Source organism: Aulonocara stuartgranti (genome assembly GCF_965226115.1).
Source record: "Aulonocara stuartgranti genome assembly, chromosome: 17".
Classification (NCBI taxonomy): Eukaryota; Metazoa; Chordata; class Actinopteri; order Cichliformes; family Cichlidae; genus Aulonocara; species Aulonocara stuartgranti.
Window position 1 is genome coordinate 32,742,422 of NC_138953.1, and position 17,381 is coordinate 32,759,802.

At 38.1% G+C, this 17,381-nt stretch overlaps 1 protein-coding gene and 1 long non-coding RNA gene across 5 annotated transcripts in view; one reads left to right on the plus strand and one right to left on the minus strand.

Moving 5' to 3' along the window:
• ccdc146 (coiled-coil domain containing 146) overlaps nt 1-17,381 on the minus strand; it is a 68,088-nt gene that overhangs the window by 36,200 nt on the left and 14,507 nt on the right. For all 3 annotated transcript variants that reach the window (XM_082511549.1, XM_082511548.1, XM_082511550.1), the window contains 8 exons: nt 13,272-13,354; nt 11,388-11,603; nt 8,771-8,828; nt 7,315-7,397; nt 7,066-7,159; nt 6,896-6,969; nt 5,917-6,144; nt 5,571-5,660 (listed from right to left, as the gene is read on the minus strand). In XM_082511549.1, the coding sequence (XP_082367675.1) occupies nt 5,571-5,660; nt 5,917-6,144; nt 6,896-6,969; nt 7,066-7,159; nt 7,315-7,397; nt 8,771-8,828; nt 11,388-11,603; nt 13,272-13,354 (926 nt within the window). The remainder of the gene's footprint in view (nt 1-5,570; nt 5,661-5,916; nt 6,145-6,895; nt 6,970-7,065; nt 7,160-7,314; nt 7,398-8,770; nt 8,829-11,387; nt 11,604-13,271; nt 13,355-17,381) is intronic.
• On the plus strand, nt 752-3,834 carry LOC309692755. 2 transcript variants are annotated; one of them, XR_014272432.1, is made up of 6 exons: nt 752-788; nt 910-1,042; nt 1,487-1,522; nt 1,890-2,031; nt 2,393-2,480; nt 3,067-3,834. It is a non-coding gene; the product is annotated as an uncharacterized lncRNA (long non-coding RNA). The 2 variants fall into 2 exon arrangements; XR_014272433.1 differs by having other exon boundaries at nt 753-1,042.

Sequence of the window (17,381 nt, forward strand, 5' to 3'; positions counted from 1 at the left end):
CATTTTAAGAAAGGCCCCATTAGAAGCCATGAGAAATGCAAGAAATGCATTATTGCTCAGTCTGCAATAGCTTTCCCAGAACAAACACCAATTGCAAATAACATACTAAAAATAAACCTGAAAAATCTGTTTAGAACAGCAAAGAGTGAACTACCACTGGCAAAATTTAGCAGTCTTTGCAAACTTCAAAAAGCAAATGGCCTAGATCTTGGTTCCACTTGTCTCTTACCCGTGACTTCAGCGGAAATTTCAAATTCAGGATCTGACACAGACTGATTCATGTCCTACACAGTTCTTACAAGTTCATAGAAATTTCTGTTCAATTAGAACCAAGTATTTGAGTTGATGATTGTAATTTTTATACAATGTTGTAATTTGTTTTTCAACAATTTTTTGATTAATGTTTTGTTTCCTTTACAATATTATACATTAAAGTATAATATTGTAAAGGAAACAAAACATCAATCAAAAAATTGCTCTCTTTTTTATTCGGGCTACTTACATTTATTTTGGGCTACCAAAAACTGAAGAGTCCCTGCCCGAAGGGCTACCAGGGATTTTGAAATTTTGAGAGCCCTGAGATATATTTATTATTTTTTTTATTACTTTTGTTTCAGCAACATTAAATTTAAAAACTTTACTTTTGAGTTAAAATATATATTTATAATTTTAATAAATGACAAATTAAAAAGGCATGAACATTTTTTTGTATCGAAAAAATATCGAACCGTGACACCAAAGTATCGAACCACACTGAAAAAAAGGGACTGGCCATCTCTTGGATTTATGTAAGCATCTTGCATGTATTTAACACAATTGCCTCATGTTTTAAAGATAAATGTAACTATATAGTGTAAAAACTACATGATATGCAGAAAGGGTGTATTAAATTGTTCATATCATGTTCAGGTGAAGTAAGTCAATAAGATAGCAACGTTAAATCTCGTGAAACCACGCGTGATTTCATCTCGCGGGCTTTGGATCGTGGTTTAAAAAATGCATCCATCTCAGTCAAGTCGAGCAGCCAACTCTACGTTTTTTGGTATGTCTTGATTTTTTGAATTAATGTTTACCATATTTTAGCCAAATGTAGTTAAACGTCTAGAGTGCCGCCATGTAACATGCTAAAAAAGAGCCGTTAGCTTATTTGCTGTTTTATCTGTTGTCAAAGAATTGGCGCTTTTTCATTTGAATTTGTCTTTGGCACAAGAGCCGTAATATCACATTAAACCTAATTACGAGGCACTCACAACATAATTTGGTTTTCTGTGTGAATAGATTTGCCAACTGACTCTTCAGTTACATTGTGTATTTACTGCACCGTGGTGTTAGTGAGATTTTGGACATTGAACAGCTTTAGCTAATATCATCAGTGGCATTATGCTAGCTTACATCCCTACCCTTCCTGCCCTCACCTGCTGTCCTTTTGTTTTTGTTTTTTTTTTGCTGCACATTGAGAGATTACCTCTATTCTGCATTTCACCAGGAGTCAGCTGATGGATTGTGGGTTCAAGGTGTTATGGTAAGAAAGTATATTCTATTTTCGCTTAAGGTTTCTGTAACTTAATTATAATAGGTTTTTTATAATTATTAGGTGCATGCATACTCAAATAGACCACCCTATTAATACAACTGAGAAATCCAAAATCTGCCATAGGTTTAACCTGTATGTATTGTCAGAAAGGTGATTACTGGACTCACATTAATGCACACTTGAACTAAAATGAGGTTGTAACTTGTGGGTTCTTGGGTTGCAAATCAGAAACAAACATCTTTGGATTTTTTTAATCCCATAAGATCTGGAAACACAGTTTTTATTCAACAAAACATTACTGATTAACCAAGCACAGTGCCTGCTGTTATTTCAAAATAATTTTATGTCATTTTAGATGAAATGCAGCATTCCAGTGCATCCCAACCTTGCCTTTACAGTCAAGGTTTCTGACGGAGCTGAGTTTCTCTCTGACAGTCTGCTGAAAGTGTTTGGGGGAACAGGGCACAAAGCTAAAGGATGTAGCTGCCATGATGACAGTAAGAACTTTAAAATTCTTTAACTACAAAGTGTATATGTATTGCATTAGGTCAGTAAAAGATTTTTATGCTGCATCCATTGAAACAGTCAACTATTACCCGTGAGTACTGATTCCAGCGAAAGGATGCCATAATTTTCGTTATGCATTTACTGGCCCACTGAGAAAAATTTATCTTTTTAAAAAAAGAAATGTTCTGGAAACTATATATCCATAAAGTTGATGTCAAACAGGAACTTTTGATATTTCTTTGTAGATGCTGGTGTTGCATGTTGACTGGTTTAAGTTTTTGTCTGGGATCATTTTCTTCTGTGCTACTGAAAAGTTCACAAATCTCTGTTTTCTTTGTTATAATACTTTAGGATGACATTAATGCTCGAAGGGAGTCTCATCAAAGTGCTCCGCATCTGTGTGAAAGACAATTGCAACATCTTGGTGCAGGAGTTCATGGTGAGTGTTTTATGAGTAGATTGTGGCTTTGCAACATTTAAAAATGCATTTAGTTATCCACTTGATCCTCATTGGACTGGTTAGGACCAGTAGTCCTCTTTAATAATTTGAAGTTCACATGAGGCCTGGTAGCGAACTCGGCCGCCCCCCCTTGAGGCCCCACCCCCTTATATTAGGGGTCACATCAGTGTGAAAAAACTTTAAATTTGTCATTCTAGTGAACAAAGGAAAATCCCACCAATATTTACATTAGCTTTTGTTTGGAAAAAAAAAAGACCAACAGCTAACCAAATTGTGGGGCTGAAAGTCTAAATTCTAACATCTTCTGAGTGACATAACCTGGATTTCTGATGGGCCGGTGTCTTTCTAACAAAAACTAATGTAAAGCATTTGAAATTATTATGTTTTTCACTCTGTCTTAGAAACTCTGTTAGACCATGAATGGCAGCATGGCAGGCAACTCTTTGGCTATAGCTATTTACTATGTTGCTTGCATTGGTTTAAATTACTCTAACATTAGAACTGGTAGATTCAAAAGAGATGAGTTTAAAAAGGAATCTTAAAGAAATGTTTTGTGTTTAACCAGGACTTGACTGAGGCCACTGCACAGATTGAGAAAACCACAATGAACATCTGTCTCCAGAGGATGCACCAGGCAATGACTTTTCTGATGTTGGCATCATCATCGAGGGTATAGTAGTTCTTCAAGATCTGGATAACGTGACCTTTGCAGTAGCCATGCTGTTTGGACCTTTTTTATTCCTTCAATATGAGTTACCCATCACAACTCTGCTACACTTTTGAGGTGATTCAAAGGGTGGTAATGGAGTTGGATGCAACTCAGCTCTCAAGAAAAACTCACAACTAAGACAAAACTGCTCCTGCAAGGAAAGCTCACTGTTATGCATGCAAGCTGATCAGCTCTAGGTGAGAGGACATTTAAATCTCACACTTGTTCTGCTGCATTTTTGAAGCTCAATTCCAGGAACAGATCGCAGGGTTCATTTTTATATACTCTGCAACTGCCATGAGGACGAGCCGTTTTTCTTGTTGTTGTTTGTTTTTCCTTTTGCTCTGTACAGCATTTTGGCAGCATTTTTAAACTTCTCTTTGTATTTTTTCTTTCTTTTACTAGTGAAGAGATGTAGCATGAACAGTTATGCAGTCTAAATATCCCATATGGGTCGTGTGAAATGGTATTTTCAGTTTCATTCAGTTGAAGTAAAGAACGTTGAATATTTCTAAGTGTGCTGTTTTGAACCAAGATGTCACAGTATGATCAGTGCTGTAATTTTTGACAGTCACTGTATCAATGTTATTTTTGCATCTCTTGAATAAAGGTTTTGACCTGCAAGTGCTAATTTCTTTAGTTATTGGGGTAAAATGGGTAATGTTAATAGGAAGGTGTTTGCCAATTCAGTAACTTAATTTAATGTTAATGGAAACTAACATTACCTCAAATTGTTTAGTTATAATTGTTGTTTAACTGAATCTTGACGTCAGAGGCCTTAAATAGAATGTTTTGATTTGTTCTTTCCCAACATTTTTCAAAAGAAACAGTCTAATTTCTTTGCTGTGATTGATTCCAGAGAACACGGAAGAACTGACATTATTTAACTGTTGATTTATGTAGATTCAGTGGAGGAGTAATGTCAGTTTAATTCTTTACCTACTGTCAATGCAGTGAAATTAGACATTTTGTTTTGAAAGGTTACTGGTGGATGCCAGCAACCATCTTGGAAGAGAACAATACAATCTGTTATAAGGCCTCCATTTGAAAATTGTGTATTTGATACTAGAATATAATAGCAAAATGTAATTTGAAGATAACATGTAGCATTTAAGTGACCAAGTAGTATTGGGTAAAAGTTATTGAATGGTGTTGGGATAAAGTGAGAAAATTGTGAAGGATTAAAATATTTCAAGAGCTCAAATTACTTCATCAAAACATGTTTAAGTCACATTTTATCAACACAAATTGCACAGGTTTATTGAACATGAATAAATTGTGTTAATTTAACTCAATTGTTTAAGTTGCTGCCAAAGCAAAACATCTGTGTGCAACAAATGTCCACCATTGAATTAAGTAAATCCAACAACATATTTTTTTCAGTGCAAACCGAACCGTGAATTTTGTGTATCGTTGCACCCCTAATCTTTACAGGGTATCATTAAATGATTTATAGCATGACTAGGTTTCCCTAGTCATGACTAACTGACAAACCATCTCAAGCCGTTTTATATTGTAAGTCAAAGACCCTTTAATAATACAGAGAAAAGCCCCAACAATCAGATGACACCCTATGAGCAAGCACTTGGTAACAGTGGGAAGGAAAAACTCCCTTTCAACAGGAAGAAACCTCTGGCAGAACCAGGTTCAGAGAGGGGCTGCCACTTGCCGCAAATGCTTGGGGATTAGGGGAGGAAGACAGGACAAAAGACATGCTCTGGAGGACAGCCAGAGGTTAATAATAACCTCATGATTAAATGCAGAGAGGTGTATAAACACGTAGTTAGTGACAAAAGGTGAGTGAAGAAGAAACACCTCCAGAAGAAGCCTCCAGCAGCCCAGGCCTATATAAGCTTTACCAAAAGGAAAGTTTCAAGCACAATCTTAAGTAGAGAGGGTGTCTGTCCCCTGAATCCAAACTAGGAGCTGGTTAATTAAAAGAGCAGGTTCTCTAATATTGTTAGATCTTTGCCTTAAAATATAAAGCACCTCCAGGTGACTGTTGTTGGGATTTTGCACTATATAAATTAAATTGAATACCTTACTTTTAAATACCTTAAGTAAGCCAGTAACCTAAGAGCTAAGTGCTCTATTGGGGTGATACAGAACTATGAGGTCTTTAAGATAAGATGGGGCCTGATTATTCAAGACCTTTTATGTTAGAACATATATGACATAGACACCAGCAGTGGCAGAGAAGACTGATTTAAACTACTAAAATAACACGTGAAGACGCTAATGCAAATGCTAAATGCAAACCTAACATTTCTGTGTTCAGAAAAAGGTCACCGTCAAGGTTCTCAGTATGTAAGGACTAATTTCCATGTGGAAAAGATTACTCGTGAGATATCACTCTGTACCTGTTTTTCTCCTTGAGCTGCAGAGACCGTCTCTCATACAGATGCTTTCTGTCACACATGATGTTCTGCAGTTTCATTTCCAAGATGCCTCTGGTAATGGGAAAACACAGTGACACGCATGACAAATATCCTATCTGAACATACATTATCTATCTCATGAAGAAACCCAGCCGGGGGGGGGGGGGGCACAAGCCAGTGCAGTGTGCTCCTAGTCCTACGATTGGTGAAATGTGTCAATTAAAGGGATATGAGTTGTTAGCACTACCTGAAAAGCACTATGTTCGATTCCCTAAGAATAGTCAAAGTTGCTCAGACTAAATGAAAGAAAAAAGAAAAAAAAAAGTACCTGTTGCCCATAAATTCATTCAGCTCCTCCTTCTTGATCTCCTGCTCTTTCAGCAGCTGCCTCTGAATCCTCTGACTGGCCTCCACTTGGACCCTCAGACCCTCCAGCTCTTGCATCACGTCCTCCTTCTTCATCCTGAGGGAATGGTTTCGCTCATCCACCGCTTTTACTTGCTGCTCAATTTCTGAAATCTCCATATTTAGTGTTTTCATCTTCTTCATTGCAGCTCTGGTATTTGTGTTTCAGGAATTGGAAGAAATGTAAAAAATAAAGAACGAACGCAAGTATGAGAACAGGATAAAAGTGTGCTCTAGTGCATATCTTATGAAATAACAGCATGCGCATGCATCTTTTACATACACCCCACAGTACCCCTCAGCTTTGTGAATTTGAAATTACAAGTCAGCGCTCAAACAGCTTATACAGACAGTTCCACCGCAATACTCGCAAGCCAAATATTAATTTAAAAGAAACATAAAAGGAACTGCAGTGACGCAGCAAGTGAATCATCCTGCAGCTGCACTTGAATTACAATAAAAAGACTGATGCCTGAAAATTTTTGAGAATTTGGGTAGTACAACAAAAAGTACCCCTCATTTCAGTTCTTTATTTGGTAGTACTGTAGATCAAAAGCCAGAGAATCTGCAGAAATGTAAACTGAAAAATGGTTTTCAGTAGGAAAAAAAAGGACTGATATCCAAACAGACATTTACACTGAGCATAAACAATTAAAAAGAGAAAATCTTTCCACTATGAATCTTAATGGTTCATCCAGATACTTTTATTTTGTTTGTGTACGAATTCCAGATGAAGGGGTGGAGGCAGGTTAGAGCAGTGGCTTTTCGAAAGTTGCTCCAGCTGTCTTTTCTTTTCTGTGTCTCTGAAGCACCCTAGCTGTCTCATTGACATTCCTGGAATTTCTAACTATATTCTCCTTGCTCTTCCCCAGCAAAGATTAGGAGTTTACTAATATACTTACTCCTTCGTCGAGCGTTTCCTTTCAGCCTCCTTTAAAATCTGGTCAGGTATTCTGATGAGCTCGGCCTTCTCAGCCTTGTAATACATATGGAGATGTTCACATGTAAGAAGGCAGATTTGCTATTTTATTGATGGCACCCTATAAGCTATTCCCCCCTCATTCGCACAGACCTCTTTGAGCTCAATGAGAGCCTTCTTATCTTCCAGCTCATTCTGTTCTGTCAATATCTGCTTTTCGTGGGTTTCTATATCTTCCATCAGACTTCTGTGAGGTATAAACACAAGTACATTAACCTCTGGAACAATTTTCATTAAAGGCGTGATAATAAAGTGATAATATCTGCAGTTAGACACAAAACAAACTCACACAGAACACAGATAGTGGTTAATGCATGTTAAAACTTCATCATCATATAATACCTGATTTCTCGCTGTCTTTGTGCCACCTCTCTCCTCAGATCCTCATATTGATCCTGCATGACCTCTGTCTTGTCCTCTTGCTCCTAGAGGACCCATAGAGCGTGTAAACCACAGACTGATAATACAGAGTTATCAGGTACATTATAACGAATTGAAGCTCACACTTCGTATTTTTCAAACTGGTGGATGGGTGAAAGGATAAAAATGATTATTATACACAGTGAGCGTTTTTAAGTATTTCAAGTTAATGACCCAGACTGACAAAATCAAGAAGCCAGAGTTTTTCCAGATTTTTTAAATCTAAACTTTTCAGAACAAACCAATTGAAATTCAACATTTTTTAAAAGTGCTAGATTACTCTGACTTTACTTTATTTTAAATCTAATATACTGGTTCAACATCTGACTCAATCTAGTATATATAAAAATAACAATACAGTAGGTTTCTGATTTTTTCAAGTGTATGTGGCATATATTTTAAATAGTGAAGCCAGTTGAGACGTGCCTTAAATTTGGATTCTTTAAGTTGCTAAATTCTTCTAGTTGGTTCCAATGAGGTAGAGCAGGTCATCTGTAAATTGGAAGGTTGGCAGTTCAATCCCTGGCTCCAGGGAACCAGGCAAGCCAGATACCCTTGGGCAAGATAGTAACCCCAAGTTGCTCTCTAATGCATCCATCAGAGTGTGAGTGTTAGACAGAAAGCACTTAAGAAAACAAATTACCTGAACAGCAAGCACGCCACCGGCAGTGGAACTGATTACTTCTTTGGCCCTGATGATCTTTGAGTTTAGAGTTTTATTATATTTTTTAATAACTTGTTTGGTTGGTTAAATACTACCCATGAGCCTCTTTGACTCATTAAAAACACTTTTTGAGTTCAGGCTAATTTGTAATGATCTGGTGCTGCACTCCGCAATTAAAACGGTAGCATATAAACACATGCAAATGTTATTAGCACTGCTGCTGAATTTATTCAGGAAATTTTGCAAAGCTCAGACTCTTTTGACATTAGCAGCACCAGCAATAAAATGTAGAAAGTTTGATGAAATTTATAAATGTAGTGCTCCTTGAGAGTAACCCTCGGGGTTGTTTGGCAACATCTGATAAAATGTTCTTCACCAAAAGTGTTGCTTGTTATTGTTTATCATTAAAATAAAATCCAAGGGTTGGAAATGCTACGTTATGGTGAAATTATTAATAAGAATTTGGCCTGTTAGGTCGATTTGTTATTAATGATTAAATCTCATTCCACTTGTTGCCCTCCTTTTTGCTACACTGGAATAAAAATGATTTAGCTTCATACTGCTTGAAATGACAGTTCCCGCTCTTCATATGGAGGGATTACGCCTGCATAGAGGCTTAAAGTAAAACTCATATTTATCCTCTTTCAAGACCATTGTTGGAATAGTAATCCACACCTCTGAAACTAGAACTGGATGGTGCAATAATGAACTTACAGCAGGTTTCATCTGAATTTCATTCTCTTTCTCCAGATACTGCTTCTCTTCCCAGAGACTGCAGGCCGGTGAGGGTAGGTGAAAAGTGTAGATCACAGGAGAATGCAGGAGAATGTGGAGAAGAAAACAAAATTATCGGGAATTTCAAGAGGAACAAATAATCGTTTTCAGTTCTCAATTCAACAAAAAGAGGAACACACTGACACAAACCTGCATTTATATTGTTAAAACTTGACTAATGTGCAGTTTTCAAAAAAGCAAATGAAGCAGAATCAACATATTATTAAAGAGCATGCCAGATAAGTTGCATTAGTATATTAATATAAAACACTTTATTCTATACTGGCAAATACACCAACAGTGCTAAACACTTCATCCTATAGAAACAGATAAATTGTGTCCAGCAAAGTTTGACTGTGTATATAAAATATAATTTCTTTGCATTTTTCATCTCCCCGCGGCAGATGTTTTTTTTGAGCAGTTGATTAAAGTTTTGTATGAAATAATTTCAAGTCAGCTCTGTCATAATGAAAAACCTTACTGTACAGCTCACAAAGTAAATTATATTAATCTTCCTGACAAGCTGATATATTGGATATTAAGTTATACACAAAAACAACTATAGAGAAAAATGCAGGAAGGCTGCAAAATGTGACCGAAAAAATGTGCTGAATTCCTGCGTATCTGTTTGGCTACAGATGAAGGACGCAGTGATTTTAAAAGGCATATTTGCATGGTGAGCATCTGCTTGTCATATGCAGACTGATAGCCATGTGGACAAGTGAGGGGAAAGGGGAATAAGCAGGAGAAAAGGCAAGAATGGGGGGAGAGAATATCTTAGTCTGGAGGCGATGAAAAGAAGGGTGGCAGGAGAAACCGAGACGGTGGGAGTGCAACAGAGTTCACCAGCAAACGCTGTCACAAACAATATGCACAGTCAGAATGTAATAATACCTATGACTGCATCCTGGGAGAATGCTCTGCAATTGGTTTTCATTTAATATTTCAATTACTGTCCGGACTACAACTTTCTGCCTGGGTGTCAGCACTAAAAATCACTGTATCCTACAGATCGTATCTTTGCCGCGGAGTGGTGAGTTTGAGTGGTTTTATATTGCCAGGGCGATCTGGAGTCACTGCAGTGCAGGAAAAATAAGTGTGGGGATTGAGTAAATGAGATCTTTTAGCAAAATCACAACAAGCTTTTCATCTTCTTCTGACCTCTGACTGTGTTTTATTTGAGTTTTTTCTAAATACAATTAACAGTATTTGTGAGGGGTTCAGTGCCAAAAGCCGACCTGGGAGGCTGCTATAAATCTGACTACCAGTTATAAACAGTCTCCACCACACAAAGTTATTTCTTGAAACTTAGAAACTCTTTAGATTTTTCAGAAAACTTTTTAATCAGTCAACTTTTATCCTTCAATGTAAGTTTAAGGTTTTCATTATTTTTTTTAGTAAGCTAATTTTCATATACATCTCAGATGCCCCTTTCTTGCTCTTTAATCATGCTGAATGTCTTTGCCTGGCATTTATTTTTAACATTGTTTTCAAGGATTAATGCTCATAATGTTTGGGAACCACCAGAGAGTGTTATCATGTTGCTTAGCAATGTTCCTCTAAACTCCCTTTGCCACTTGAAAAAAGTTGAGTTTGTGTACAGAGGAAGGGGAGATACTCGAGCGAGTCTGGTATTTTCCATTTCTATGGGTGTGTTTGACCTTTTGCACGAGCTGGACTGAGTGAGTGGTGAGGAGGAAAGCCTGTCATGAGAAGCCAGCAGGGTGAGAGTAAAATTGGTTGCGATAAGGACAGAGACTTATGGGTCTGAAAGAAAAGGATAAGAGACGAGGAACAGAAAGTACCAGACTGGTGTAAAATAAAAAAAAAATAAAAAAACACTAACAGTGTACAGAGCTCAGATGAGTAAACATCTTACATCCGGATTGAACACAAATCCACTTGAGGCTGGTATTTGTATCAGTAATTGCGTACATCAAGTTTTCACCATGCGGTAACACTGAGGAATGCAATAGAAATGATTTAAATGCAATAACGTTCAGTCCTAAAGCAATGTTTTTATTTCTATTAGTGTGGAAGTGCGCTGTTGGCCAAGTGCTGCACAAACACAGCACCGATTTGATTTGAGTGTGTTTGTGTCTTCTACTCTTTCACCTTCTAAATTCAATAAAAAGATGCTGCCTCATGTAGCTCACTTCAGTGTTTGGTCCCCAGTTACCTGACTGTGTGCTACTGCGGGTGTGTGCAGTGTGTATGTGAGCACGCTTGTGTTTGTGTGTATCCTCCAGTCAGTTTGTGTGTCCACTTCTCTCTTCACCACTGCAGTTTCATTTCTGTGTTTTTCCTTTTACCCTCTTGCTTCCTACTAGTGTGTCACTATTTTGCGTAGGTGTGCATATGTAACTTCCTGTGTCTTTGTTTGATTCATTTGGCGTTTGATTCAATACCTGATTGAAAATTGAACGTGTAGCCTCGCTGATTGTAGTAACAGTGTGTGTAAATGAACACACACACACACACACACACACACACACACACACACACACACACACACACACACACACACACACACACACACACACAGATATACACTCACCACTTTAGCTGGTGTTGTGCCTTATATTCTCTCTCCTCAGCTGCTTTTAGTTCATTGCATGCCTGAAGGAGCTGTTGCCTCAGTTCATTGACCTCACTTCCTGGCTCCTCAGAGGTGCTCTTCTCCTCTATCCTCTCCAACTCCACCTGAAACCTCTTCAACTCAGCCCGACACCTCTTTGCCTCTTCTAAAAGGTGGATTTCAGAATCCTGGGCACTGTTGTATGGAAGAGTGATTTAAATGTGTGGTTTTATTTTGTCATTAAACAGTAAATATCAGTTCAGTATCACATAATCTCCACGAGGACATGCCAAGTTTTCTGCTGTCAGTTAATAATGCAGTTATTAATGCTGTTTGTTTTAAGCTAGCAAAATCCATTTAAATCCTTCTAAACCTAGGTCCATAGTGCAGTGGTTTACATATTCACCTAATAAGCAAAATAGGCTCAGTTTGATCACAGGAGGAGACACAAATCCCTTTCAGGTTTGCATCAAGAAGGGTATCTGCCAAATCACAAAACGCAACCTGCTGTGCCGACTCTTTGTGAATAAGTGAGCTTTAAATCTATATAAACCTAATGGGTCTGATCAGAAATTATTATACACAATCATTTGTAAAGAGAATCCAGTGGAAAAAAATAGCCGAACAGCTTCAGGCCTCAGTTAGCAGGCCTGTTAAAAGTTCATGACAGCACAATTAGAAGAAGACTGAACAAGCATGGCTTGTTTGGGAGGCTTGCCAGGAGGACACCATAGGCAGCATTGCTTAAGTTTGTAGAGCTCAATCTGAACAACAATCATAAGAATATGAGAACAATGCCCTTTGGACAGATGAGAACAAAACGTACAGAGCCACATTTGGAGAAAAGCACAAACTCATACCAACTGTCAAGCATGGAGGTGGAAGGGTGATGATTTGTGCTTTTTGTGCAGCTACAGTACATAATACTGGACACCTTGTAGTTATTGAGTGGACCATGAACTCCTCTGTAAAAAAACAAGTTTCTAGAGAAAAATCTTTTGGCCGTTTGACAGCCAAAGCTTGGCTTAAACTGCTTAAACTGGGCCTGGGCAACAGGTCAAAAATCTCAAGCCCCAGTCAAAGTCCAGACTTCAACATGACTAAAGTGCTGTGATGGGACCTTTAGAGAGCTATGCATAAATCAGTGCCTGAAGTAATTTTGTGAAGAACAGTGGGCCAAAATCCCTCCACAACGATGTAAGGGGCTGATAAAGTCATTGTGAAAATGACTGCTTCAAGTTATTACTGCTAAAGGTGGGTCTATAAGCTGTTAAATCCTGGGGCGTAATTAGTTTTGTCACTGATTTACTTTTAAGCTAATAAAGTTCAACATGCATAATCAGCTGTCCCAAGAAACTAAACGTAGAAATGTTTTAATTAGTGCTGTCAGCGTTAGCGGGTTAACGTGGATCACCCCGTGCGTTAACGAGCTAACTGCGCTAACACGTTGACGTCGTGCAGCGTTGCTGCGTTATGAGGTTATGGCGTTAACGTCATTTTAACGAGATTAACGAGGACAGCACTAGATTTAATCAGAACTAGTGTTCAAATCAGGATACAATAACAGTGGAAAAGAAATATGTCTTGAAGATTTTCTCTCACTGACAAGTGTTTCAGCCTATACAGCAGTTGTAGTGTCTGTAACCTCTTCACACTTCCTCACCTGCATTCTACAATTCTCTATTAACGTAAACAAAGCTGCTCTTCTCTTCTGAAAGTACATCGAAGATTTTAAAGGGTAAACAAGTGAAGCGTAACTGGATCTGACAAAGTGCTCGTTTCGCCCAAGGAAATGTCACTGTAGTCAAAAAATGATTCCAAAGTAGAACACAAAAAAAAAAAAACCTGGTTTATCAAACATACCTCTTCAAGGTATCATGGAGGAGCTTGTAGGTAGATTTCAGTTTGGCAGCTTTGGTCTGGCTGATTCTGCCCATTGACAACAACTAAAGAACACAAAAAGAATATTAGTTTAACATCATCATGAAATTAAGAATGAAGAAAGATATCGGAGCTACAACAGCATTTAGACTGTTTGGGCTCAAACCCTCCTGCTAGGGTTTGCCAGCTCAGCTGTCATTATCAGAGAAAATCTGGTTGCACCCAGAGCTGCCTGTTCAAAAGGACAAATTAATAGAATATCACATCCTGCAGAAACCTCTTGTCCCCATTCCCCCCAGATTCAATATCCAAAAAGATAAAACTGCTAGGAAACAGAAAAACAGAACAAAAAACAAATCTTATGACCAGTAAGCAGTTTTCTTTAATATATCTTGTGACAAATTAAGTCCAAGAAGTTGAAAGCTAAATCAATAGATTCCATCTTCAAACATCAAAATAGTCCGAAATGAAACGAAAAAGAAAAAAACTGAGATCAACCACAACAAAGGGCAACCTCCCGATATCCGTAAAAGGATTCATCCCGAGTTGGGGTGAATAAACCTTTATCGCCGCAGCAGATATCAAAAAATCAGAACACTTTATCGAGATCAGTAAGAAAAATCAAACAAACATCAAACTATGGCCAATCTCAAAAGATCAAGAGCATTCACTGAAAATGGCCCATATATGATGATAACTACAAGCAATTGAAGACAATCAATCCTTGAATGATTAAGAAAGGTTTAAGATAAAAAAAAAATACACAGCTGGGAAACTTTGGAAACCAGCAAAACAAAACACAGCGCAGATGAAGATATCAGGTCAAGAGCACTGCGAAAGGGAAATAATCTGCAAGAGTTGTGAAATTTCTCTCCTCACAAAGGGAGTTGTATGTGTGTGTGTGTGTGTGTAACGGTGATAGAAACAGAGGACAGGTGTTGTTCCGGGCTTATCTTTAGAACCAGGTTGGTGGAGAGGAGGGAGTAATGAGGGATAGCCTTGTCTGTATCAAAGAGCTGCAGAACTGAGGATATCTCAGGTCGGACTGTGTAGCAAGTAATCTAACGGCAATGAACACACACAAACGTTTTGATCATATATATATACACGCACGTGGGCTGATATCTCACCTCGACTACAAACATTAGGGATAGGCGATTATGTTTTCAGATTCATCCTATTAAATTGTTTATCTGGCTATTGTCAAAATTGCTTGAAGTACCCAACCACGTTCCAAGGTCCGAAAGGACAAAGATATGAATGTTGTGAATGATTTAGATTAGGACTCTCTGGTTAATATGATTTATTACAATGTTGTTTTTTTCTGTTTTTTCTGGTTTTTGGAAGGGGGTGGGGTCAGTCCCAAGGTCATATCAGTGTAACTACAACTGTGGCAGGTGGATCATCCCAAAATACGTCTTGAACTACTCTTTAATAATGACTTAATTGCGACATTGAAACTAATTTACTTTAAAAAAGGATCTGACGCTAAATTCTACACAGCCATTTGTGTTGTCAGCAGCACAGATGACACCAGTGATGGAACAAACATCCTGGCTGTAAACTGGGCATTTATCTGAGAGAAGCAGCCTGAAGCGCTTCCAGGCAGACTCTCTAATTCTGGTGCCAAGACTTATCTTGAGCAGCAGAGAGTACTGGAGGCTTTTAAGGGGTGGGTGCATGAGGCTCACATGTGGCAAAGCATCTCTGAAGTGAGGTAGAGACAATTACTGGAAGATATTTACTCAGGCATGAGGACGCACATCCAGTGGCTGTCCATCTTTCCCCCAACCTCCGCACGCATACGCGAGCATGTGATCTGTGCTGCAGAACAGCAGGAAAATGTTCCAGGAATACGAGTGTGTAGTGCAGCAGGTATGTGGAGTGTGTAACAAAAAGACACTGTGGGCTTTAATACTCTGCACCCTCAGGGAGAAAAATAATGACAATAGCTACGAGGCAAAGCCATGAATTCCATGACATGATCTCTCGCTCTCTATTTCTACCGTCATCTCCTCATATCGACTGACTGAACTGGAGTGGAGCCTACGGCCAAGCTGGATCTCTTTGTCAGGAGAAGTTTTGTTCAGGAACATTTTCCTTCCTGGAGTGCCAGGTTTTAAACTTATTCTGTAGAAACATAACATCACTTCTGCAGAAGTAAGCCATGTAACGAGGCAAAAAATGCTCCAGAATGAGTAAGAAAAAACAACTGCACATTTTGTGGTTATGAATCACATAAGAAATTGAAACCATAGCTATGTCCCAGAAACAAACAATCAGTGCCAAGTTCATGAACCCACAAAAAGAAGCCTCCAAGCATCCAGCCTCATGTAGTCACTGTGAGCCCTACAGAGTTCATGCTAATGGCTTTCATTGCTTAATAATTTCTATAAGATGCTCCAGGAGGGAGGCTCATTCATGAGTAATGTTTGTGATGAAGTATGACTGCAATATTAATTATGACCATACAAAAACCACTGAAAATAACCACAGCACCATTTTTTCATTACATACAAAAGCAAGTGTATTGTTCATTTGCTGATTAAGAAAGGCGTCATGATCTGTTTACATATTTAAATAAACAATATAAACCCATTCATAAATCCATTATTGGCGACTTCATAGCAGTTTTGAAACACAAAAACCATGTGCAAGCTCATGGATGTCTGCAGTTTGGTTAGATTCATTCAGCTCCATTCCTACACATTTATTGTAATAGAGTGACAGACCGCTGTTTTAAGGGATTCGGTTTTGGAGGTGATCTTCAAATTCGTTTTCTCTAGTGAAATCCTTTTGTAAAGAGTTTATAATATAGTGAGTGTTGTGTGTGTCTAGTAAAGTATAACCTAGTTATTGACATGGTCCAATTCTTCACTAGTGAGTGCAAGTGACAGCCCAATACAACTCAACACATCAAACCTCCACGGATAGCAGTTCACTCGCTTTCTTCAGCTGTCAGGAATATAAAACCTAACTCTTAAATCTAATTTCTGCTTTGACACTGTTGGATTATGCACTGGGTATACAAGCTAATGGTGTTTCACACAAATGCAAGCTTTGTTAGCCCGATAGCTAGCTGTTGTCTGCTTCACCAGATAAATAATAATAAATAAAAACGAATAAAATATGATTGTGTCTAATAAAAAAGTTTGGTCTCCTCTGTAGATGATAATTTGGTAATGTCATAAATTAGTGCGACTGCTCTTGTGATTTGGTGCTATATAAATACACTTGAATTGAATTGTGTGCAGTCATCGTATCAAAGTTTCTAAAGTTTCGCCCTCACTAAGCAATCCAACGCTGTTACCATGGACCAACAAGTCCATGGTAACAGCGACCTGTTACCATGGACAGGGTTGCATTGACAATCCAACACAATGGGCAGCACATTGAACATTTTATAAGTGGTCAGAAACTTGTAAATAACTCATGAAAGAATAAAGTTGCGTTGAAACCAAGCACACCATTGTTTTTCTTGTGACATTACCAATAAGTTTGAAGTGTCACATGGCCCTCTTCCTATTGAAAAAACAAAAGTTGTATCCAAGATGGCCGACTTCTATATGGCCACCATGGTCACCACCCATCTTGAGGAGTTTGCCCCCTCACATATACTAATGTGCCACAAACAGGACTTTGATATCACCAACCATTCCCATTTTATTACGGTGTATCCATATAAATGGCCCACCCTGTAGACAAAACTGAATAATAAAATGACAATGAAAATGACAATTTCTACTGAATCACTGTATTGCGACACCATCGTTATCATAGGGATGTATTATGGTAGGAGTTACTCTGTGATCACCACCACTACAGGAGACAAGGTAAAGTTTTCAATGAGAACATAAATACCTAAACATATTGCTGAAGTGCCAGCCAAGGCATTGTTCATTAAACTTAAGCCTTGCAAATTCCTGATTTTGTATTTATAACATTTCTGTTTTCCTTCATTGAAAAACTAGACCTTCTTCCTGATGAATCATTAAGTGGGTAAAATAAAGAGCACCTTCAGTTAATCACATTCACCCTGACTGGAAGTGAAGCTACTTCAGTTAAAAAAAAGCTGTTTTGTTCTTAGTAAAA